General features: G+C 47.9%; 1 protein-coding gene across 6 annotated transcripts in view; it reads left to right on the forward strand.

Moving 5' to 3' along the window:
• The window catches only part of PLEKHA2 (pleckstrin homology domain containing A2), a 66,955-nt gene that overhangs the window by 28,943 nt on the left and 13,148 nt on the right, over nucleotides 1-24,864 (forward strand). For 4 of the 6 annotated variants that reach the window (XM_032144294.2, XM_032144292.2, XM_032144295.2 and 1 more), the window contains 7 exons: nucleotides 4,136-4,192; nucleotides 11,963-12,011; nucleotides 14,305-14,402; nucleotides 19,063-19,203; nucleotides 20,367-20,513; nucleotides 20,837-20,905; nucleotides 21,502-21,572. In XM_032144294.2, the coding sequence (XP_032000185.1) occupies nucleotides 4,136-4,192; nucleotides 11,963-12,011; nucleotides 14,305-14,402; nucleotides 19,063-19,203; nucleotides 20,367-20,513; nucleotides 20,837-20,905; nucleotides 21,502-21,572 (632 nt within the window). Of the gene's footprint in view, nucleotides 1-4,135; nucleotides 4,193-10,712; nucleotides 11,015-11,962; nucleotides 12,012-14,304; nucleotides 14,403-19,062; nucleotides 19,204-20,366; nucleotides 20,514-20,836; nucleotides 20,906-21,501; nucleotides 21,573-24,864 lie in introns of those variants that run through there. The other 2 variants (XM_058433603.1, XM_058433602.1) reach the window with 2 other exon arrangements.

Here is a 24,864-nt window from a genome sequence, read left to right on the forward strand (position 1 = left end):
CGTCCAAGGCTAGATTTTTTCCTGTTGACCAGCTGTTCTTAAACTTGGGCCTATTTAGGGATCACGTGGGGGCATTTTAAAAATGTCCATGTTCTGACCACATTCCATTTAATTCTCATTCAGCGTTCTGTCGGGGAAGCTTGAGAGCGGCTTTTTTTTTTTTAAATCTCTTTTTTCTTTTTAATAAATAGAGTCAGGGCCTCGCTGTGTTACTTAGGCTGGAGTGCAGTGACACGATCATAGCTCACTGCAGCCTCGAACTCCTGGGCTCAAGTGATCCTCCCACCTCAGCTTCCCACATACCTGGGACTACAAATGTGCACCACCACACCCAGCTAATTTCTTTATTTTACTTTTTGTAGAGACAGAGCCTTGCTATGTTGCCCAGGCTGGTCTCGAACCCCTGGCCTCAAGCGATCCTCCCACCTCAGCCTCCCCAAGTGTTGGGATTACAGGTATGCGCCACTGCACCCGGCCATTCTTGGGGTTTTTAAAACAAGCTCTCCAGGAGATTCTGGTGTGCACCAAAGTTGGAGAAGGATTTGTGTGCCTAAATCCAGAGAGACGGGAGGTCAGGGCAGGCTGGAGTCGGTTCAGGCTTCAGGGAGGAGAGTCCTGAGTTTGTCCTTTTCCTAGAGGAGTCTGAGCTATGGCCAGGGAAGAGGGGGAGCAGCTTGGGTGGGCTCCCCTCCCCAGCTCCAATCCCTTGCCCCTCCCTAGGTGCTGTTTCTTGGCCTTCCTGCCCTGACACCTGGCCACCCAGGCCCTCAGCTCAGGCATCCCCGCTCTGTCTTCCTTGATCCAGAAAGCACTTTCCTGGGGCTGCCGATGTGTCACCCTGGCAGTCAGCTGTCACCGTTCATCTTCTAGGTCCAGTCACTGGAGTGGACGCTGAGCGTCACTTTGGATCAAGCCTCAAGGATCCTGGGGCTGTTTTCTCCCATGTCTTCCATTTCCCCTGGATGGGGAGGAAGGTGGGAGGGAGGCAGCATCAGACACACATCATATGTTCCTGACTTCTCCTGGTGGAGAGGACATACAGTTGAGCCCAGGAGCAGACTGTGGGTGGGGTGTGGGTGAAGGGGTGAGGACCCCTGCCCTTACCTCTGGGGTCCCTGGGCCTGGAGAGTGGCTGTGGCATCTTTCTCTCTGAACAGGGAGAGCTGCCAGGGAGGCCGGGACAGAGGGTGGAGCAGCCCTCGAGGGGCTGAGGGGATGAAGTAGTTGAAACCTGATCAGCTCATAGTTGTCGTTCCATGTGGGTTAGCGTCCGAATGGTTCCCCAAATCCCACTTCATCACTCAGAATTCAGGCTAGGGCTCCGGAGGCCGCTGGGCTGTGGTTTGGGGTGAGGAGAGTGTGCTGTGCAACAGCGGCCCTGAGATTTGGCATTTGCATCTTGTAATTCGTGCTGTGGGAGGGGGATCGGGACTCCAATAGGAGGGGGTGGGCCCCCTCGTGTCTTTCCATGGAATTCTCCCCACCACCCTATGAAACAGGGTTTAGCATCTCCGTTTTATAGGTAAAGAGACTTGCCTATGGTTATAGAGCATTAATGTCACAGCTAGAATTCCAACAGCTCAAGCTTTTAAAATTACCCCATGCCACTTCCAGGGCACTGCATTGAAAGTCAGCTTTGGTTTAGGCTCTGCCACCAATTATGTGACCTTGGACAAATCCCCTCACTCACAAGCCCACTTTCCTAAACTGCAAAATGGGGTCAGGGGTGGTGGACTCTTAGTCCTCAGCAGAGTCTTGCGGTTCCTGTGTCCCTGGAGCCCGTTGGTCTCCCTCTGTAAGTCTGACCTTGGGCAGCACGGTGTCTTTGCCCAGAGCGGTTCTCATTCCCCTCTAAGGCAGTGTCTGTCACTCATGCCTTTTGGGAGCTGGGGCTCCTATGTGGACTCTGATTTAAGGGCTACAAGGCCTGTCTCTTCCTACCCAATAGAGGTTTCCTAAAAAAAAAAAAAAAAAGCAGTCACTATGTGGTTGAAAAAAATGTGTGAATAGAAGTGTAAATCAGACTATCCACAGTTTACATGCAAATCTGGCTGTACTGCCTCATTCGCAAAGGGAAGAGCGTGGAGTGCAGAGTCTTTTCCAGGTCCCCCACTCTTAAGATTCTGGAGTTCTGAGAATACATTTTTTGGTGGTATTAGCCCCGTCCATTTTCTTGCTTGAATTTGCTTCAAGCAATGTATGTTAATTTAGATAGCTGGGGTTAGAAGGACTCTTCCCTACCACCCTGAGGAGACATTTACAGAAAAGAAAAAGGAAAAGAAGAAGAAGGAAAAAAAAAAAATATATACATATATATATATAATGTTATTTTATGGAGACGGGGTTTCACTATGTTGGCCAGGGTGGTCTCAAAGTCCTGGTCTCAAGCAGTCCCAGCCTCCCAAAGTGCTGAGATTACAGGTGTGAGCCACCACCACGCCTGGTCCACCTGAGACACTTCTTAAGGCTGTCTCCTGATAGATCATTTCACTGATAATTCAGTGAAATTTACTAAATTCCCTTTATCCAAGATTCTTCTTCTTTTATTGCTTTGAGAGGACCCCAGGTAATGGGGGCTTCAGAGATTTTTTTTTTTTTTTTTTGAGACGGAGTCTCTCTCTCCCAGAGATTTTTCTTGGAGGCTTTTTGCAACAATTTAAGAGGTCAGCAGGAGCTATGGACAGTCTCAGATTCATAGGTGAATGGTCTGCATTTGAAGCCCCAGGGCTGTGATTTCTAACCTTGACCGTGACTCTGGCATGGGACTGCCCTGGGTTTTCGCCGCTTCATCCCTGCCAATGGGGACATTAGAAAGCCAAAGATGGTGTGTCAGGGTAAAGCACATTGCCAGACCTGGTGCCTGTGAGTCTCCTGCTGTCGTGATAGTGCATTCACTTCGTGTTTTATACTGTACAGATATCTTTCCTTTGCTACTCATAACAGCCCTATGAGATGAGCTGAACAGATATATATATATTTCTATATTGTGTGAGTTTGTATCCTATGTATTATAAAAAAAAGTTGAACTGGCATAAAACAGGACAGAGTCAGTGAGATCTCAGGGCACTCGCAAAAACTATAACAGCTCACACTTGCTGAGAGTCTTCTAGATACCAGAGACAATTCCAAGTGCTCTTAAATGTATTTATTTATTTTTTATTTTGGGGGAATGGAGTCTTGCTCTGTCACCCAGGCTGGAGTGCAGTGGTGAGATCTCGGCTCACTGCAACCTCCACCTCCCAGGTTCAAGCAATTCTCCTGCCTCAGCTTCCCAAGTAGGTGGGACTACAAGTGCGAGCCACCAAGCCCGGCTCTATATTTTTGGTAGAGATGAGGTTTTGCCATGTTGTCCAGGCTGGTCTCAAACTCCTGACTTGAGGTGATCTTCCCGCCTCAGCCTCCCAAAGTGCTGGGATTACAGACGTGAGCCACTGTGCCTGGCCTTCTTAAATGTATTAACTGATTTTTACAGCTTTCTTATGAGGTAGGTGCTATTATCCCTATTTCACAGAAGGAAAAACTGAGGCTCGGTGGTTAAGGAACTTGTTCACAGTGGAGCTTACGCTTTTTTTTTTTTTTTTTTTTTTTTAGAGATAGGGTCTTGCTGTGTTGGGCAGTGGCATGAACATGGCTTACTGCAGCCTCCATCTCCTGGGCTCCAGCAGTCCTCCCAACTCAGCTTTCCATGGAGCTGGGACTGCAAGTGTGAGCCTCCACACCCAGCTAATTTTTAAAATTTTTGTAGAGATGGGGTCTTGATATGTTATCCAGGCTGGTCTCAAACTCCTGGCTTCAAGTGATCTTCCCACCTTGGCCCTCCAAAGTACTGGGATTACAGGCAGGAACCACTATGCCCAGCCTGAGCACACACTTTTACCACTGTACTAGAATATTTCTTTATAATAGATAAGGCTTGGGGGTAATGTTAATGTCACAGGTTTCTATCAGGAATCCTGAATCATTATCCAGGAATTATCATCACTGTTTCACAGGTGAGGAATGCAAGTTAAAGAATGGTTGAGTAATTTGCTCAGTGTTGCCAGGAAAGTGGCATAAACAGAGCTAGAATCTTGGCCTTCTGTCTCTTGGTGCTGTTTCCACAGCCTTCTTAAAATTAAAACTATGTGTCTTTCAGAATCTGGCAATGGGGGCAGGAGCTGTTGGAGCTTTGCAGCTGACCTACATCTCGAAGGTAATGTTGACCTGGAACTCTGGGAATTCATGCTCCGTAAGTCGATCTGGTTTCTAAGCAAGGGGAAGTGTCCAGTCCTTTGGGCATTAGTATTTGGTGACGTTGCATGGTGTTGAAATGCTCCCCTGAACCCACACACTGCCTGTGGAAGCTTAGCTGCTAATGGGTGGCTGTAGAGGTATGTGGTTAGCAAGTTGTTGGAGGGTGGACCTACAGCCTCTTATTCCTTGAACACATCCATCCATAATGCTCCCAGCTCCTGCACAGGAGGTGTTATGTGGTGGGGAGCTGGGGTTGGGGTAGGACATGACCCACGACCTTTTTTTGTAATTGGGATGAAAGGGAACACGAAAACAATCACCAAAAATCCAGCAACTGTGAAGGATTCTCTCAAAGGGTACAGTCAAACAAAAAATATTAGGGCTTCACTGAATTTTTTACCATTCACCTGGACAGGATTACTGGGGAGGGAAGGCTAAGAAGGCCCTGAGAAGCCACTCAGATTACCAAGAAGACATTCAGCAGCCAGATAACTGCTGGGGGTTGGGGCAGGTGGCTACCAGGCCACCCCCAGTCCAGTTTGTACAGAAGGGGCCAGAGCAGGCCCTCTCTTGTGCTGAGAGCTGGGGTGGGGACTGGTTAACGGTGCCCACATGTAACTGCTGAATTCAGCTTCTATTAGCCGCCCCTCCCTGGAGCAGGCACCACTGCTGATCCATGATGCAGCGGTGATAAAAAGGCCGGGAGATTTACAGCCTCCCCAGAAAGAGGAACTCTTTGTACAGTGAGGAGAGCCAGGTGGCACCCCGCCAGCACTGAGGTTTCGGAAGTCCTCTGCTCCCCACACACCCTCACTGCAGGCCTCTTGGGAGCCTCTTCTGCCCTGCACATCCCCTTTAATCCTCAGGGGCTGGAGGCTTGGGGGCCCCCGAGCCAGGGGTCTACCGGCTCCATCTTCTAACAAGCTTTGGGAGCCTTGCACCCTGGCTGGTCAGGAGATGAACCTGAAGGGGACTGGGGGGCTCTGGAGGAGAGGCCACCCTTGGCTGGAGGGGCAGCCCGCCCCTGTGCCTGTGGTGTGCAGGCAGAGTCTGGCAGACACAGCCCAGTACAAAGGCACAAGATGCAGGGCAGCGTCAGGGCGGATTAAAGAGGGAGAGAATGACCTCAGGGAAGGGGGAAGGGCCTTTTCAAGTCCAGCCTTGCTAGCACAGCTGCTGGCAATTTGTGCATGCCTTGTGGTGAGAAATGTGGCCGCCTCCCCAGGCCACAGCAGCCAGAGGCCCAGGCCTGCCCGCCCTCTCTGGCTTGTCCTCATCTTGCTGAGAGCTCCTGAGGTCATTTCTCCAGGAGGGTCGGAGATGGAGAATTGAAAGCAGGGGAGCAGAGAACCTCACAGCAATAAAGGAAAACTGAAACCCTCTCCTGTGTGAGAGGGTTTGGGAAGACTTTTTTTTTTTTTTTGGTTGGGGAAGAATGAATTCAGTCTCCTGCTGAATCATGATTTATAAATGCAGCTCAGATGAGGGTTTTAGAGTTCTCAGCCTTGGAGGCTGCCTCATTTAGAAAGGGTGACCTGCCGTTTAGCCCCTTCCCGAGAAAGGCAGGGCTGGGTGGGCATTTTGCAAAACCCACAGCTGCCACTGGGTCGGGTTACACAGAGCTCAGAGCCTTTAACTCCTGCCTGACCCCCTGCCAGAAAGCAGGGGGTTTTCCCAGAATGACATTTAGCCTCGGAGGCGCTGGACTCCAGCTCAGCATTCCAGGTCATTATTTGTTAACTCTTAGGTATTCCCTCTTGGAGGAAAGCGCTTGCCACCGTGTCAGGTGGCCTGGCCAGAGGGCTGCATGTGGGCTGGCTGTTCAGAGCGTGTGCTTCTCTGCTGTCTGCTGAGGGCTAGTGTCGGGAAGATGAGGACGGGCGTGTGGCCCTGGCCCTTCGGAGACACAGAGATGAAAGTGATGATCGGATGTCATCCAGAGCATCGATGGCAACAGAACCAGTTCTTAGCAAACTAGAAAATAATTAAAGCTGCACTTTGACCCCTGCCTCCACCCACCGACTGCACAGCCAACCCCACTGTCCCACCCCCAGCTGTGTCCCAGTTGTCAGGGCCTTACTTTCAGCCACCTCTCAGAAAGAACTTGTGGGGAGTCATGAATCCGTTTTTGAGACTGATGAAATGCATGGACGCCTTCTCCAGGTAAATGTATAGGTGTACAGACACACCCTGCTTTTGCCTATAATTTCAGGGAGCCCATTGACCTCCTGAAGCTGGTCCAGAGACCCCCATCCCGTGTAGGTGGCTGCTATTCCCCGGATCCTGATGCCACCTTGTGGGGCAAGGTCACCCCCAGATACCAGGGCAGAGGCCGCAGCAGAGCTAGGAGACCTTGTTTTGCTGCCACTGCTTCTGCCAGAGGGGCCCCAGCTCCTCTTCCGGCCATGGGCAGACAGGGTGGGGCTGGCCCTAGCCGTGCCTGGCCGCTGACGAGCTTGCAGCTCCTGTGGTCTGTGTTTGATCTGATAAGCGCAAGTTCCTGAGAGTCTGTTGAGCTGTGGAGCAGCCCTGTCTGCGTCACTCTACGGGGGGCCTGTGCCCACTCCCTGCTCACATCCCTGACCTCTGCTTGCTGCTGGGGTGTTCGCAGGACCCACCAGTCAACCACTGCTGGGTAGTGCCTCAGCTATGGCCACCTCGGCTGTGTGGATGGCTGCACCTTGGTGGCCTCACTGGAGTCAGACGGTCGGGTGACCTCACCCGCCTGCAGCCACGCCTCTTCATGAGAGGAGGCGAAGCCACCACGTCTCCATGATAAGTTAGATTTCCTCCTTGGCCTTTCTTTTCTTTTCTTTTTCTTTCTTTTTTTTTTTTAAATTTGAGACAAAGTCTCGCTGTCTCACCCAGGCTGGAGTGCAATGGTGCAATCTCGCCTCACTGCAACCTCTGCCTCCTGGGTTCAAGTGATTGTCCTGCCTCAGCCTCCCGAGTAGCTGGGATTACAGGTGTGCACCACCATGCCCGGCTAATTTTTGTATTTTTAGTAGAGACGGGGTTTCACCATGTTGACCAGGCTGGTCTCGAATTCCTGATCTCAGGTGATCCGCCTGCGTTGGCCTCTCAAAGTGCTGGGATTATAGGTGGGAGCCACTGCACCCGGCCCCATCTTGGCCTTCCTTTCCGTGGGACTCAGCAACAAGTAGAAATCATTTCATTGTCCTCTTTTGCCACTCTGTGGCAAAGGAGAATAGTGTTTTTACTCTGGCTTCACCTATTGTAAAGCTGATCAGAGACATTGAGGGTCTTACCCTTGCAGTGAGCCAATCGGGGCAGAACCAGAACCGATCCTGTTAATTCAGCAATGAGTTGGTTTGCCGAATCGCCCTTCCGTGGTAAGCCATTAGGCATGAGGCCAATGATGGTTGTACATGCATGCACTCACGCGTGTACTCTCACATGCCTCCTGACCAAAACTGGATAAACAGAGGAAAGCAAACAAACACAAAGCCAGACCGTCTCTTTGAAGGCTCCAGTTCCCATAATAAGCACATGGGTAGCATTCTCATAGCACAGTCTGGCTAATCAGTTGTGGTCAAAACGAGCATTTGTTATCCAAACAGAATGAAAACTGTCCGCCTGTGGTGCTCTCTCTAGTCAGTGACAGATAGGAGTTTTTCAGAGAAAAGGCAGTTCTCCTTATAAGCCAGAAAGGGTCTCGGAGTGCCCAGCTTTTCAATGTCATTCTAAAGCTGGAAGTAGGCTGGGCATAGTGGCTCACGCCTGTCATCCCAGCACTTTGGGAGTCCGAGGTGGGAGGATCACTTGAGGCCAGGAGTTCAAGACCAGTTTCGGTAACATAGCGAGACCCTGTCTCTACAAAAAAAATTAAAAAAGTAAAATTTAGCTGAGCATGGTGGCGAGTGCCTGTAGTCCCAGCTACTTGGGAGGCTGAGTTGGGAGGATCACTGGGGCCCAGGAGTTTGAGGCTGAGTAAGCCATGATTGTGCCTCCGCACTCCAGCCTGAGACAGAGTAAGACCCTATCTCTTAAAAAAAAAAAAAAAAGAAAAAGAAAAGGCCAGGTGTGGTGGCTCACGCCTATAATCCCAGCACTTTGGAAGACCGAGGTGGGTGGATCACCTAAGGTCAGGAGTTCCAGACCAGCCTGGCCAACATGGCGAAACCTCATCTCTACTAAAAATATAAAAAATTAGCCAGGTGTGGTGGTGCGTGCCTGTAATCCCAGCTACTTGGGAGGCTGAGGCAGGAGAATCGCTTGAATCTGGGGGTCAGAGGTTGTAGTGAGGCGAGATTGCGCCATTGCACTCCAGCCTGGATGACAGAGCAAGACTCTGTCTCAAATAAATAGATAAATAAATAACACTGGAAGTAGAAGGGGAGGCATGAGATAGGTGGGTTCTGAGGGCTGGGATGGCCAAACACAGTTCTGCTGTGGTCAGGATTATGCAGAGATCAGGGGCAGAACAACCAGGAGTTACAGACTAGAGGACTGCAGGAATATGGACGCTGAGGGCCAAAGCAAGAAACTGAGTGACTGACAGATCAACACTCAGGTGTAAGCAGGACAGAAGCCCATGCCGTGGTCCAGATTGAATGGGTGGAGGCGGGGGGTGGGGCAGAAACCCAGGAAGCAAGATGCCTAGGGGCCTGGACTATTGTGTTATGGAGCCACCAGCGTCCTCTCACCTGTGAGTTGACACACAACTGAATTTGGATCCTCTGTGTCCGAACTTGGGATAAGTGGGTTTACCTTTGCTCAAATCTTCATTTTTTTAGGTCTTTCTTAGGCTGTATGGCTTCCACTTCACATCTCAAAATGTACATCCCTTATTAAATATAATTGTCTATTATATATATATATATATATATATATATATTTGAAAGGATTTTAATCATTTTACTTTTGGAATGATTTGGCTCTGAGTAACTCATCCAGTTTGTAACTGGCTCTAATTTCTGGGCAATCATCTTGCACACACACAAAAGGATTCTTGTGAGCTAAGAAAATCTAAGGTATCTTTTTTTTTTTTTTTTAAAGACAGAGTTTTTGTTGCCAAGGCTGGAGTGCAATGGCAGGATCTCGGCTCACTGCAACCTCCACCTCCCGGGTTCAAGCGATTCTCCTGCCTCAGCCTCCCAAGTAGCTGGGATTACAGGCATGTACCACCACACCTGGCTAATTTTGTATTTTTAGTAGAGACAGGGTTTCACCATGTTAATCAGGCTGGTCTCAAACTCCTTACCTCAAGTGATCCACCTGCTGTGGCCTCCCAAAGTGCTGAGATTACAGGCGTGAGCCACTGTGCCTGGCCCAGTACCAATTATTTTCAAATGAAAAATTTTTTAATGTTTCATTGAAAAATTAATGACGTTTACTTGATGTAACATCTTGTATGCATTTAAATACTTGTCAGGGAGGTTGATATAATGTTATGTAGGCATTTAATTAAATATTTGTTAACACTAGATACAGCATCTTCACTTTGTATGTAGGAGGCCAGGCAATTTTTTCGGGTTTCATACAGTTTTGCAGGCCCAGAGAAACTCATGGACCCTCAGCGTTTTGCCCGTAGTTCCAGGTGGGACACTGCCTGTGTTGATGTGTGGAGTGAGGCTTTAAAGGAAATGAGGTATCAAAAGCTGTAAATAATCCCTCCTGGGTTGAGCAGATTCTGTGTGGAGGAATGACTGTCTTACCTGCACTATCATATTTAACCCTCATGATAACCCTATGAGAACACGACATTATGATCGCTTATTTGATAGAACAGGAAATGGAGGTCATTCAGTTGGGACACCTGTCATTTGAGACTCTCTGTCTCTGACTGCCTGACCTTCTTTTGATCTTTTATAAGGTGCCACCTCAGTTCCCATTTATTTGGGGCAATATTAATTTTGGTTAAGGAATCTGGGCAGGTGTATAGCAAGAACTTAGAGCCAAGAGTAAGAACCTAGACAGACTGGTGAGTCAGTCATTGTGAGACCCTAACCGCTGTCAGCCAGGAAGAGACTTTAATTTCACTTCAGGACTTTTTCTTTAGCACCTGGCTTCTGATAACGCTGCCCATTAAAGTAGGAGCCAGCTGGTTGCAGTGGCTTATGCCTATAATCCCAACACTTTGTGAGGCTGAGGCAGGAGGATCACTTGAGGCCAGGAGGTTGAGACCAGCCTTGACAACATAGCGAGACCCCATCTCTAAAAAAAATCGAAAAATTAGCTGGGTGTGGTGGCACACACCTGTACTCTAGCTACTCAGAAGGGTGAGGTGGAAGGATCACTTCAGTCTGAGAAGTCGAGGCTGCAGTGAGCTGTGATTGCGCCACTGCACTCCAGCCTGGGTGACAGAATGAGATAGGGTCTCATTCTGGGCTCAAGTGATCCTCCAGCCTCCTGTCTCAAAGAAAGAAAACCCAAAAAACACCCACAAACAAATAAAATAAAGTGGGAACCACTCCTGGATCCCCTAGGTGAGGACATGTCGAAGAATACCCTTGGCTGGAGAGGGATGGAGAGAATGGTATCCAGGGGAGGACTGTGACATCATGTGAATAGTCCCCGGCCTAGGACCCATGGGAAGGTGACTGTCTCTTTAGAGGCCCAGTGGTGGAGGCTCGCTCCAGGGAGGCTCAGCCTCCATCAAGGATTGTCCCTAATCTTTGTGGGCATGTGGTGGAATATGAGTTGCTTTCTTTTTTCTTTTGTTTGAGCCTGAATGATGTGAGTTCACATATGCAGATACTCAGGAGTGTACATGCCAGGGGTAGGATTGCCAGAAGAAGATGAAATACAGCAACAGGAGGTATAGAAATAACTTTCTCTGTTTCTTGCCCTTCCCTGAGATGTATAGGCATGTTCTCCGATTCCATCAGCCCCTCTCTGGGCACCTGGAAGGTGCTTATTTTCATGGTTAGGGCATCAGGGCAGATGTAAAGGCAATTGTTCCGTATGTCTGAGTGCAGCGAGCAGCCTGCTGCTTCATCTCTCTGAGCGTTCTGATTGGAATCCATGCATTTATAGCAATATTGCCTTCAGTTTTGAGAAAGATTTAGGGAGAGGGTTGGTGGTTGAAAGAGGAGGGGAGAACGGGAGTCTTGCCAGTGTGAATGAGGCCAGGATAGGTTTTCGTCAGGACTTAGTGGCTTTTAAAAGTCTTTTTGAGCTGGGTGCAGTGGCTCATGCCTGTAATCCTAACACTTTGGGAGGCTGAGGCGGGAGGATTGCTTGAGCCCAGGAGTTTGAGACCAGCCTGGGCAACATAGCAAGACCCTGTTTCTGCAAATATTTTTCTTTTTTTAAAAAAATTAGCCAGGCATAGGGGCATTTAAAAAAAATTAGCCAGGAGGTGGAGGCTGGAGGATCACTTGAGCCCAGGAGTTGGAGGCTGCAGTGAGCTATGATTGCACCACTGTACTCCAGCCTGGATGACAGAGTGAGACCCTATCTCTAAATAAATACATAAATAATAAACAAAAGTCTTTTTGTAACGATGAACAGACCTCAAGATAATGGTTATCTCTGATGGTGGGGATTCTGTCAGGGAGGGGCACACAGGGCTTCTAAGAAATAGGACTGATAATGCTTGTTTCTTAATCCGGATGATGAGTACAGGGTTTTCATTTAATTATTATTTTTAAAAAATGTAGACATATGTTTAATATACTCTTTATGTTTGAGAAATTTCACAATAAGAAATCTTCAACATTGTAAGACACATATTCATGTTTCTTTTATTTCTTATTTGATTTAGGTGAGCATAGCTACCCCAAAACAGAAACCAAAAACTCCATTTTGCTTTGGTAAGTACTGAGCCAGGGGAGGGACTCATTTAATATTGATATGGCAACTTCCTCTTTTGCATGGAGACAGTCCTGTGATCACATGTGACTATACCCTGTGCGTATGAGTGACTTAAATCACAGTGACGGTCCTGGATGTCAAGTGATACTGTTTTCCCTGGTCTTGCTGCAAAGGTTGTTAATAACATAAGGACAGAGGTTCAGGGACTAGTAACATTTCTGTTTTATTTCTTTTTTTTGGTTTTAGTTTTATTTTTAAATTGACAAATAATAATTGTATATATTCATGGGGTACATAATGTATAGAGTAATTAGCATATCTGTATTAGTCTGTTCTTGAACTGCTATAAAGAAATACCTGAGACTGGGTAATTTAAAAAGAGAAGAGGTTTGGCCGGGCCTGGTGGCTCACACCTATAATCCCAGCATGTTGGGAGGCCGAGGCAGGCAGATCACGTGAGATCAGGAGTTTGAGACCAGCCTGGCCAACATAGTAAAACCCTGTCTGTACTAAAAATACAAAAAAATTAGCTGGGCATGGTGGCGGGTGCCTGTAATTCCAGCTACTCGGGAGGCTAAGGCAGGAGAATCTCTTGAACCCTGGAGCCGGAGGTTGCAGTGAGCTGATTTCACGCCATTGCACTCTACTCCACCTCAAAAAAACAAAAAAAACAAAAAAAAAAACAACAGGTTTAATTGGCTCAGTGTTCTGCAGGCTCTATAGGGCCAGAGGAGAAGCAAGAAAGAGAGTGAGGAGGTGCTATGCACATTTAAATAACCAAATTTCACAAGCCCTCATTATTATGACACGACAGCACAGGGGATGGTGTTAAACCATGAGAAACCACCCCCATGACCCATCATGATCCAATCACCTCCCACCAGGCCCCACCTCCAACATCGAGGATTACAATTGAACATGAGATTTGGGTGGGACACAGATTTGGGTGGGGACAGAGATCCAAACTGTATCAATGTCCATCATCTCAAACATTTTTTTTCTTTTAATAATTGTCCATGTGCATTTCAGTTTTCTTGATGCCACAAGGCAGGTGCAAAATGTCCACTAGAAGTTTCTGTGAACCCTTATTTTAGAGCTGAGAAATGGTGTGCTCAGAAAAGATGGAGGACTCAGAGGAGAGGCAGATGGCAGTGCCAGGAAGGGGATAAGACAAAGGAAGGAGAATTCTGTTGAGGGTCTTAGTTGCCCAAAGAGTGACATGTTGGGGGATGGTGTAGGAAGCAGAGTCACCGTGCATGGGTGCCTCAAGTCAGGAAGCAGTCAGTGAATTCAGTGAATCCATCATCAAATAGTTACTTGGCTCCTACTATGTTCTCACAACTGTGCTAAGTGCTATGAGCAAATGCTAACAAATGGTTTCTGTTGCCTATCTGGATGGTTCTGAATGTAAGTTTCACAAAGGCAGGGGTATTCCTCTGCCTTGTCACCGTGGTATCCTCAGCACTTAAAGATGTTTCCTAGCGCATAGTAGGTGCTCAGTAAATATTTGTCAAATGAATGAATGAACGGATGAATTCTGCATCTACCCCATGAGACTCACCTCCTACAGTTCAAGCTTATGCTAAGAGAATAAAGTATTCCCTTGAGCGATTCTGTCTCCCCACTTCAGATTCGTTCAGACTTCTTTGGTACGCTCATTCTATTTCTTGCAAATTTCATAGCTAAGCTCAGAAATGACTCTCACGTTTTGTAGTTATCAGATCTGAAAAAATATATATGTAATAATAGTGAACCTGGAAGTAAATTGTTGACCTAATGGAATGCTCAGAGGAAAGAACAGGTTGAGAGAGAGGCCAAGGTCACAGATTTGATCTCAGGAAAGCTTTTTCTATTTCCCAACCACAGACAACTCTCGCAGTCCAGACCAGTTGTGCCAGAGGAGACCAAGCATGGGTCCAAAATTCTGTATATACCATGATAACAGTAAATGTATTAGCACCGCCAGAATGCGGTTCACAGTTGTGTCTTGTTGACGGCATACCAGCAGCCTCATCACTGCAGAACAGCACACTGAGGCTGCTGTTGACATGGTCAGGTGTTGTTCCTGTGGCCAATGGGATGTTTTTAAAGGTGGGAAAGGGAGTGAGCAGGTATGGCCTGGGGCTTCCTAAATATCCAGGCAAATGACTTAGCATCATGGGAGATTTCTTGTTCTGCTTTGTGGAGTTCACTCATCTCACTCCCTCAAACACCTTAGCTTTGTGGAGACTTGTTGTGTTGCTTGTATTCTGACCTGGGAATGTCTTCCCTTCTTTTCCGTGACTTTGGTAGTTATCAATGCCCTGTCTCAGAGATATTTCCTTCAAGCCAATGACCAGAAAGATATGAAGGACTGGGTTGAAGCCCTGAACCAAGCCAGCAAGATCACCGTAAGTTTGGGTTCTTCTGTTTTCTGGGGGTAGTAAAAGTGCCTCTTCCCAGGCTATGGCCTTGTTGGGGTTGGGGAAAACTGAGATGGCAGCGGGGACTTTCCCAGGAGCCCAGTCTGTACCCAGCTCTCTCCCACCTCTTCTTGTTCCTTGGCTGACCAAACACAAGTTGAACTGAGAGTCTGAGTTTGAATCAAGTTCAAGGGGAAGTTCATGGAGCGTCCCCTTTGTGCTTCCTGGGAGGGCTCCCGATCCGTCATGTTTCGGGTGATTCTGGGATGCTGATTCAGAATGTGGTAGGACTGGAAAATGGATTGCTGACTGTGAAAAGTCAAGTAAGGGGAAAAGCATATGGGGAGGGAGGTTAGAACTTTTTCCCAGCTTGGGGGATACTCTTCTTACTTTCAGAAGCTGCCTGCAGGGTCAGTCCAAGCCATCCGCCTCCCTGTCCTGGAAAAGCCTTCTATTTAAAAGCACCTCACAGAGCTAGTTCATGGACTGTCCTATGAGTGTGCTCTTTTTCCTTGAGTTGGCTAATGAAGAATTCCTTTCTTTTTCCTTAGAAATATAGAAAAAGAAAGGAAGAAGGGTAGGAAGGATGGAGAGGGAAAACTATATGTTTTGGAAAAAACTAGACTTTTAATCAATAAGACAGGCAGACTCCTGGCTTATATAGATCATGGCTTGTATGCTGAAAAGTTTGTTTCTGTATCATACAGTCAGAAATGCTTACGTTTGAGGGGCTTCCAATAGTGATTATTACGTGTGGCGGCAAATTATCCTCCCAGATTTCTCAGGGTTCCTGTGAATAACTGTATAGAAGAAATTTGTACACGTATATAGTATTCGTGTTGCTAGACCCAACCTGAGTGTAATTGAGTCTCCTATAAGCAGTTTTGCTGATTGGCTTCTTATTCTGATAAACCTTGGTAAACCCGTGAAAAGACAGAGTGATGAAACGAGAGAGGATGGATGGCTGGGTGCAGTGGCTCACACTTGTAATTCCAGCACTTCAGGAGGCTGAGGTGGGTGGATCACCTGAGGTCAGGAATTCGAGACCAGCCTGGCCAACATGGTGAAACCCCGTCTCTACTAAAAATGCAAAATTAGCCAGGCGTGGTGGCACACGCCTGTAGTCACAGCTACTCAGGAGGCTGAGGCAGGAGAATCACTTGAACCTGGGAGGCAGAGGTTGCAGTGAGCCGAGATCGTGCCATTGCATTTCAGCCTGGGCGACAAGAGTGAAACTCCACCCCCAAAAAAATAAAAAATAAAAAAATTAGCGAGGCCTGGTGGCTTACACCTGTCTTCCCAGCTACTCAGTAGGCTGAGGCAGGAGGATCACTTAAGGCCAAAAGTTTGAGGCTGCAGGGAGTTATGATCACACCACTGTACTTCAGCCTAGGCAACAGAATGAAACCCCATCTCTTAAACAAGTCTCAGGTAGTAAGCAGCTTTGGAAAGGCTCTGCATGTTGATCTGAAGCAGTACATGACACCGGAGCATAAACACTGACAAACTGTTCTTCGAGATTTTGAGAGGAAACACAGCAGCCAAGCTTCTATGCCTCCTTTTCTGGCCACTGGGAACTCTAAAAAGTTACTTTCTGGCCAGGTGCGGTGGCTCACGCCTGTAATCCCAGCACTTTGGGAGGCTGAGGCATGCAGATCACGAGGTCAGGAGTTCGAGACCAGCCTGGCTAACGTGGTGAAACCCCGTCTCTACTAAAAATATAAAAACTAGCCGGGCATGTTGGCATGCACCTGTAATCCCAGCTACTTGGGAGGCTGAGGCAGGAGAATCACTTGAACCCAGGAGGCAGAGGTTGCAGTGAACCGAGATCATGCCACTGCACTCCAGCCTGGGTGACAGAGCAAGACTCCATCTCAAAAAGAAAAAAAATAAGTTACTTCCCTCCTTCTTTGCTGGGTTTCAGGAATTCATCTGGGTCATTTAGGGGAAATTTCTGCAGTTCCATAGTGATTTTAATCACTAAATATCAACTAAAAATCAACATCCCTAAAAATGTGGTTACATAATAACAGAACTCACCGAAAGTGAGAAAGAGTAGCTTAGGTAGGTCGTGACACGTAGCAACAAGGAGTCAGGCAGTCCTAGAGCCAAATCACTTAATTTTAATGAGCTTGAGTTGACCTCCTCTATAAAGTGGAGAAAATCATGCCTGGTTGATAAGATTAGTGATAATGCAGCAAAGAGCTTATCAGTGCCTTGCCTGGCACTGAATGGAGGCCCAAAGAAACTGTAACTGCTGGTATCTCTCAGCCAGAAGGAAAATAGAAGGCGGAATTTCTGGCCTGATTTGGAGAGGTAGGGAGGGGGCAGAGGACATCCTTGTCTATGTAAACTGAGTGTGCAGTCCAGGAAGAGAAGGTCTCATCATCTTTGTGAGGGCCCAGCATAATCAGGGTTCTCTGATTGTTTTGAACAGACACCAAATGACAGGGCTCTCATATAGCTTTGAGCTCTTGAAAGGGTCTGGATCTTTAGGTCTTTCTGACTGAAAGCTGTAGAAGTGGGAGAGGACCTTAGTTTTTCTCTCGAAGTCCCGGTGACATCCCAGCAGATAGACGTAGGGTGTTGCATTCTCCTGAAGGTGGGGCATTGTGATGCTGGGGCACTGGTGGGAAGTCAGAGTTTAGTAGACATTCAGCTGTTTTTTTGTTTTTGTTTTTGTTTTGAAATGGAGTCTCACTCTGTAGCCCAGGCTGGAGTGCAATGGTGTGATCTTGGCTCACTGCAACCTCTGCCTCCTGGGTTGAAACGATTCTCCTGCCTCAGCCTCCTGAGTAGCTGGGGTTACAGGCGCCCATCACTACGCCCAGCTAATTTTTGTATTTTTAGTAGAGACGGAATTTCACTATGTTGGTCAGGCTAGTCTCGAACTCCCGACCTCAGGTGATCTACCCGCCTCGGCCTCCCAAAGTGCTGGGATTATAGGCATGAGCCACTGCACCTGGCCGACATTCAGCTGTTAATCCTGGCTTTGGGTAAATGACTCAACTGTTCTGGACCTCTTTTTGTTTTTCTTTCTAACAAAATGAAAGATTTCCTCAGCATTTGCAGACTCTAGTATAAATGAGTGAAGTGGGTAAGGAGGAAGAAACATGGCAACAGGAATGAGGATAAGTGACATTTGACCCTTGGCCTCTCCCGTTCTGCTGGGGAGAATGGTAGGGACTGCGCAAACACAGAATGTATTTTCTATCTAAAAGGGAACTGCTGCATAGCTGAAAATCTGGATTTTTCTGTGAAATATCCCAAAACTTAGACGCAGATTTTAAAAAACACTGCATGTGACTAGCAAAACATTGTTTGGGCAAAGTCAGTGGGTGGGCCACCAATTTGCAACCTCTGGCCTGTGATTTCCAACTAACAATAAAAATTTTATGATGATTTGATCAGCTGTGGTACCATATCTCTGTCAAGGAAGAGCAAAGATAGCTCATTCTTCCAAAAGGGCTCTGTGTATAATTATTAGTACCACCTGGGAAGCCATAATTAAAATATTTTGTAATATGTTTTTCTTTTTAGTTGTGTTTCTAAAGCATTTAATATACTCTATCATTTGATAACCACAACAATGGTTATGATAAATATTATTCCTCTTTTCATTTTATGCACGAGACAGTTTAGGCCTAGAGAGGTTTGATGGTTGCCAAAGGTTGCTCAGGTGGTTCGTGAGAGATGAAGGGTTATACCACACGTCTTCTGGCTCCAGACTTCATGGACCCCTTGTTCTGTCTCTACAAAGGCATGCATTTTTACCTGTTCCATCTGCCCAGAATGGCTTCTCCCAGCTTCATGTTCCTGGTTCCTTTTATTTAGTTTTTTATTTTTTATTTTTTATTTTTTCAAGACAGGGTCTCTGTCGCCTAGCCTGGAGTACAGTGGTGTGATTATAGCTCACTTCAGCCTCCAACTCCTGGGCTCAAGAGATTCTCCTACCTTGGCCTGTTGTGCAGCTGTGTGCTACCACACCTGGCTAATTTTTTTTTTCATTTTTAGTAGAGACGGGATCTCACTATGTTCCCCCGGCTGGTCTTGAACTCCTGGGCTCAAGTGACCCTCCTGCCTTGGCCTCCCAAAGTGCTGGCGTTACAGGTGTGAGGCCCCCGACCTGGCCCCCGTCTCCTGCTTACCCTCCAGGTTGCCGTTTGAGTGTCTCCCTGCCTTCTCCTCTGGAGACCTCCCTGCCCACTCCGTTTCCAGCAGGTCCCCTGCTGTGCGCTGCCTCGGCTCCCTTGATCTTCTTTGTGCCACTCACCACCATTTGTAATTACTCTGTTTGTTTTACATATTTTTTTGTCATTCGCCCTACTAGCATGTAAGTGCCGTGAAGGTGGGGACCCATGTGTGTTTCGCTTGACACTTTATCTTTGGTTTCTAGCCAGGGAAGGGCTGGCTCATAAGTAGGTGCTCAAGAAATACCTGGAGTCAGTTTGTATCTGTGTAGGGGGAGGGTGTTGCTGGCTGAGATGCTCATATTCAGATTTGGACTGTGGAAGGCCTGGGGAGGACACGCAAGTCTGACTGTAATTTGGCACGTTAGCTTTTCTCATGGCACCCCCATTCTGTTTTGGGCTCCCCATGTTTCCTAAACGTTCTGTTCCCCATTGACTGTTGCTGCCGCTCTCCCCAGGTACCCAAAGGTGGGGGCCTACCCATGACCACTGAAGTTCTCAAGAGCTTAGCAGCTCCTCCAGCCCTGGAGAAGAAGCCACAGGTGGCCTACAAGACGGAGATCATTGGAGGGGTGGTGGTCCACACACCCATCAGCCAGGTGAGGGGCCTGACTGAGGCTGCGGGGGGAGTGGGGGTGTAGATGTGTCCATGGTGTGCCCACGATGTGCTCGGAGCACTGTACTAGGGAAAAGGATGGTGGGGATGGGGGGCAGCTGGTGCCAGTGGAGCCATCAGGAAAGTACAGGGCAAGTTACATCCCCATTCATGGGTGTTAGTGATGGCAGTGCAGAAGTGGAGGCCACTGCATCTTGAAGCCGTGTGGCCTGTGCAGTTCTGTGCTGGACACAGGAGACACAGAAGATGAGGGTTTGTTAAACCCATAGGAAATGGGACAGAGGAAGGCAAACAAGGCTGGAAACCAGCCTGGTGTCCCTCTTGGTTCACATTCTCTATCCTTCCCTTTCTGCTGGGTCGGCCCAACCTCCCTGATGCTGGTTCTGTGAAAGTACCTCGTAGAGTGCATGACAGAGCAAAGGAAAGGTTTATTTTCCTGTTTTAATTATTTATATTTATTTACTTTTTTTTTTTTTGAGCTGGGGTGTCCCTCTGTCACCCAGGCTGAAGTGCAGATACACATAATAACAGCTCACTGCAGCCTCCGCCTCCTAGGCTCATGCACTCCTCCTACGTCGGCCTTCCCAGCCTCAAGTGATCCTCCCACCTCATCTGGGACCACAGGCATGTGCCACCACACCTGGCTAATTTTTTTGTATTTTTTGTTGGAGATGGTGTTTTGCCATGTTGTTATTTAATTTTTTTAGAGACAGGGTCTCACTCTGTTGCCCAGACTGAAGTGCAGTGGTGCAATCGTGGCTCACTTCAGCGTCAGACTCCTGGGCCCAAGCCATCCTCCCACCTCTGCTTCCTGAGTAGCTGGGACTACACGCCTGGGTAATTCTTTTTTTTAATTTTTAAATTTTAAAATCAAAATTAAACAAAAATTTTTAAACAATTTTTAATTTTTTTGTAAAGACTGGGTCTCACCGTGTTGCCCAGTCTGGTCTAGAATTCCTGGGCTCAAGCGATCCTCCTGCCTTGGCCTCCCAAAGTGTTGGGATTACAGGCGTGAGCCACTGTGCCCACCATTTATTTCTTTTTGACTTAGGGCAAAGAGGCCAGAGATTCAGGCAGAGGGAGGTAGATGGGGCTGTGGCTGCATAGAGGGAGGGAGGCGCTGATCCTGACACTGTTTCCTTGCAGAACGGTGGGGATGGGCAGGAAGGGAGTGAGCCTGGGTCCCACACCATCCTTCGAAGGTCTCAGAGTTACATCCCCACGTCAGGCTGCCGTGCTTCCACCGGGCCTCCCCTCATTAAGAGTGGTTACTGCGTGAAGCAAGGGAATGTGGTGAGTGTCAGCACAGGGGCTGAATTGGGGTTCTGGTGACTCCTCAGAGCCAGTGGCTGTCGACATAGCAGAGGTGAGAGGGGATTGACAGGAGGTGCCTCAGTCCTCCATGGAGCCTCCACCTTCGAGGGTGAGATTTTGGGACTGACCATTGGCCCCCACCTGTCAGGGGTGTTGCCCCTGATATGAAGAAGCCCTTGCCCCTGCTAAATGTGGGAGCCGGACTTCCATGGGGCTGGGTCCCTGGGAGCTTAGCATGAGTACACCCTCCACAATGCTGATCACCTCTAGCTAATGTTCTGCCTTTTATTTTTTTATTACAGCGGAAGAGCTGGAAACGTCGCTTCTTTGCACTTGATGACTTTACCATCTGCTACTTCAAGTGTGAGCAGGTTTGTAGTAGCTTTGCTGCCCTTCTGAGAGGTCATGGAAACTAAGAGGTGCACAGATGCACACCCACAGGAGAGCGTGCATGAGTGGAGATGTGAGCACACAAAGACTTCAAAGCTGCCTCTGTCTTATCTCCATCCATTCTGTGCACACATCTTTACAGTGACAGTAAAGTGTCCTCTCTGCAGTGAGCTGCTGTGTGGTCAGAGTCACAGCTACACAGTATCTTCTTCTTAGATTTTTTTGTCTTTTTTCTTGTTTTTGGAGACAGGGTCTTTCTCTGTCACCTGTCACCCAGGCTGGAGCACAGTGGTGGATTTTTTGTAGAGACAGGATTTCACTATGTTGCCCAGGCTGGTCTTGAACTCCTGGCCTCAAGCAGTCCTCCAGCCTTGGCCTTCCAAAGTCCTGGTATTACACGCATGAGTCACTCTGCCCAGCCAGATTTTTTTTTCTCTTGCTGATTATTTTGAGACCCGGTTATTTGTCAACCTGATTTTAGCCAACCATCTCTGAGAAAGGGGTATTAGTCAGCTGGTCTGGGTTGTGATATGACACAGACAGCCTCACTTACCTGTCTTTCTGTTCTTTCCACCAGGACCGAGAACCACTGCGCACTATATTTCTTAAGGATGTTCTCAAGACCCATGAATGTCTGGTCAAGTCTGGGTAATTGTGTCTGCTTTTTCTCTTCTGATCCAAACCTCCATTTGTCCTCTTAAATCTCCCTTTACTACCCTTCAGAGACTCCATGCAAGAGTCATCTTCCAGGAGCCAGGCATGGGAGCCTAATACCTTGTGGCTGACTCACTGCATCCAAGCTAACACAGGGAGGAGACCCCCCTGGGCACACTTGCCCTCTTCCCATACCTTACTCTGGCTCCTAAGCAGATAGGCCTACATAATAGTTTCTGGTGGGCAAAAAGAAAGGATATGGAAACAAAGAGTGGGGCTCCGAAGCTGCTCAGGTATTAGGATTAGATGCTCAATCCCTAGCAGAACACAGGCTCAGAGGAGAGACCATGCCTCTAGGTCACTCACCTCAGTGCTTCTGGTCAGATCACTGTACTAGTGCCTCTTCCCTGACCTTCTTATTCCTTTTCTCCTCCTTTTGACCCTGATGTCCCATTAACACAAGGTGATTCATAGCATCTCTGTTACTCCCACTGGGAAGGAAGAACAGGTATTTTAAAGGGATTCCTGTGTCCACTAGGAAATAGTTACCTTCCAAGTGCCACTTTGCATAGGATGAGTTTGGGACCTGACAGGGGATCTCCTAGGTCCAACACCAAATACAGATGCCTATAGAACTAAACTTTAGAGACCCTAAGGGTATTGGGGCATCCAAAAACCCTTTTTCTGGCCACCAATCTGTAGTCTTTAGAGACTGGGTGTTTGTGTCCTTCCGTCTCATGGCTTGTGCAAGCACAACCCTCAGATATCATCAGGAAAGCTGTTCACAGCAGGCCGACTCTTCTCCCATGAAGGCACAAACAGTCCTGCATGAAAACAACATGCTGTGTGACCCAAGGAGGCAGAGACAGAAGCGCTCTCCCGAGTCTTGCAAATGGCAGTTGCAGAGTACAGAGGACTGGGGAGGTTCCCAGTGACTATTTATAATTCAGGACAGTAGCTGTAGATGGAAATTCCAGAAGTGTGGCTCCAGAAGTAGGCAGAGGAAAGATTGGGCATGATGAGATCCTTGATTGTACCTGACCCTGGAGGGCCCTTGCAGATGTGAGACCCCCTGGGCACATGGGGGGAAGCTTAGAGAACCATAAGGAACTTACGGTTAAATCCTAAGAATGCCTTGAACTTTCCCTAACTCTCTAACTCTGTCAGAGTCACACTAAACTGAGTTAAAGAAGTCAGGGACTAGCAGGGAAGGAAGGTCCTTAGGGCTCTGCAGCTTCCATGCCTGTTAGACTGCTTGGCCTCCCTTGGAACCCAGTCCAGGGATTTAGGACATCTTGATAATCAGTGAATATTTGTTCAAGTGAATTGAATTGAGTTGAAAAGCACCACGTAGCCTGGTGCCGTTTTGAAAAAATATATATCTTTTTAGGCCGGGCGTGGTGGCTCACACCTGTAATCCAATCCCAGCACTTTGGGAGGCCGAGGCGGGCGGATCACCTGAGGCCAGGAGTTCCAGATCATCCTGGCCAACATAGCGAAACTCCTTCTCTGCTAAAAATACAAAAAATCAGCCGGGTGTGGTGGTGGGTGCCTGTAATCCCTGCTACTCGAGAGGCTGAGGCAGGAGAATCGCTTGAACCCGGGAGGCGGAGGTTGCAGTGAGCCAAGATCGCGCCACTGCACTCCAGCCTGGGCAACAAGAGTGAAACTCTGTCTCAAATAAATAAATAAATATATTTTTACATTTTAAAACATTTCTATCATTTTGGGGCAACAGGTGGTGTTTGGTTGCATGGAAAAGTTCTTCAATGGTGATTTCTGAGATTGTGGTGCACCCATCTGCAGCAGTGTCCATGGTGCCCAAATGCATAGTCTTTTATCCCTCACACCCCGTCCCACCCTTCCCACCCTGAGAAGTAGATGTGAAAGGAGTGGGGATTTCCCACCTGCTTTTCTTTCACCTCCTCAGTAGTTGTTTATGTGATTTTACTGGCTATGCATGAATAGAATTTGAAAGGTTAAGACATTTTAGCCAGAAAGAGGCATTTTTTATTCAGAAACTCAGAAAGTAATCATAGTTGGTGAAATGTACTTCAAGTGACTATTCTGTGACATACATTATGCCGGATGCCTTCTGTACCTTATAACTAACTGGTCTTTGTAGTGACCAGCCCGATCAAAGGGGTCCTCTTATTTATCTCTGTTTTATACTTGGGGTCACAAAGGCTCCCCAAGTTTTTACCACATTCTCAAACATTTCTTCCCTACATGTAGTCAGAATTCACCCCAGGTCTATCTGGCCCCTATCCTGTTGTTCTTGCTCATGGATCTCTGGTCTCATGCACTCCTTTGCCCAGGTACCTGTGGCACTGGCCGAGGTCCTGCCATTTTCTTGCAGGCTTTCTCATTCATGAAGCCAACCCCACCTCCTGTGATCAGTCCTTTCCAACTCTTGGCATATAACATACAATCTAACATCTGATGGTACAGTTTTGCTTCCTTATGTTCTTTTTTTTGTTGTTGAGATAGAGTCTTGCTCTGCCCCCCAGGCTGGAGTGCAGTGGTGCAATCTCAGTTCACTGCAGCCTCTGCCTCCCAGGCTCAGGTGATCCTCCTGTCTCAGCCTCCCGAGTAGCTGGGACTATAGATGTGTGCCACCACACCTGACTCAGTTTTGTATTTTTTAATAGAGACAAGGTTCACCATGTTGTCCAGGCTGGCCTAGAACTCAAGTGATTTGCCCGCCTTGGCCTCCCAAAGTGCTGGGATTACAGGCGTAAGCCACTGCGCCTGGCCCTTACGTTCTTTCACTGGGTAGGAATTAGATCTTTTACTCCTTATGTATTCCCCGCAGTGGCTGGGGACATACGCGGCAGGCATTTAACACTGGGAAATAACTTGGGCTGCTTTGAGGTTTGTCACTGAGCATCATCTACTCCCTGCCCTCTTCCTTGCAGAAGTCAGGATTTCTTTTCCAAAACCCACACCCAGCAGTGTCCCCTAAAGGAGTGCCCTGAAGTCATCTCCTCTCCCCTTGCTTTCCTCCTCTTTAGCTCTTGTCTCCTGGGCCCTGCACAGTGAGGCAAGGAGCAGGAGCTGAGTGAAGTTGATGAGGCTGCTGCGTGGGTGGAGGAGACGGTTTAGGGAGTGGAAAGTTGGCTTCCTTAGGAGAGGCCAGTGACAGTGGAGTAATTAAAAGCATAGGCTCACTGGGTTCAGTGGCTCATGCCTGTAATCCCAGGACTTTGGGAAGCTGAGGCAGGCAGATTGCTTGAGCTCAAGAGTTCAAGACCAGCCTGAGCAACATGGAAACACCCTGTCTCTA

Source organism: Hylobates moloch, unplaced genomic scaffold, assembly GCF_009828535.3.
Source record: "Hylobates moloch isolate HMO894 unplaced genomic scaffold, HMol_V3 SCAFFOLD_22, whole genome shotgun sequence".
Classification (NCBI taxonomy): domain Eukaryota; kingdom Metazoa; phylum Chordata; class Mammalia; order Primates; family Hylobatidae; genus Hylobates; species Hylobates moloch.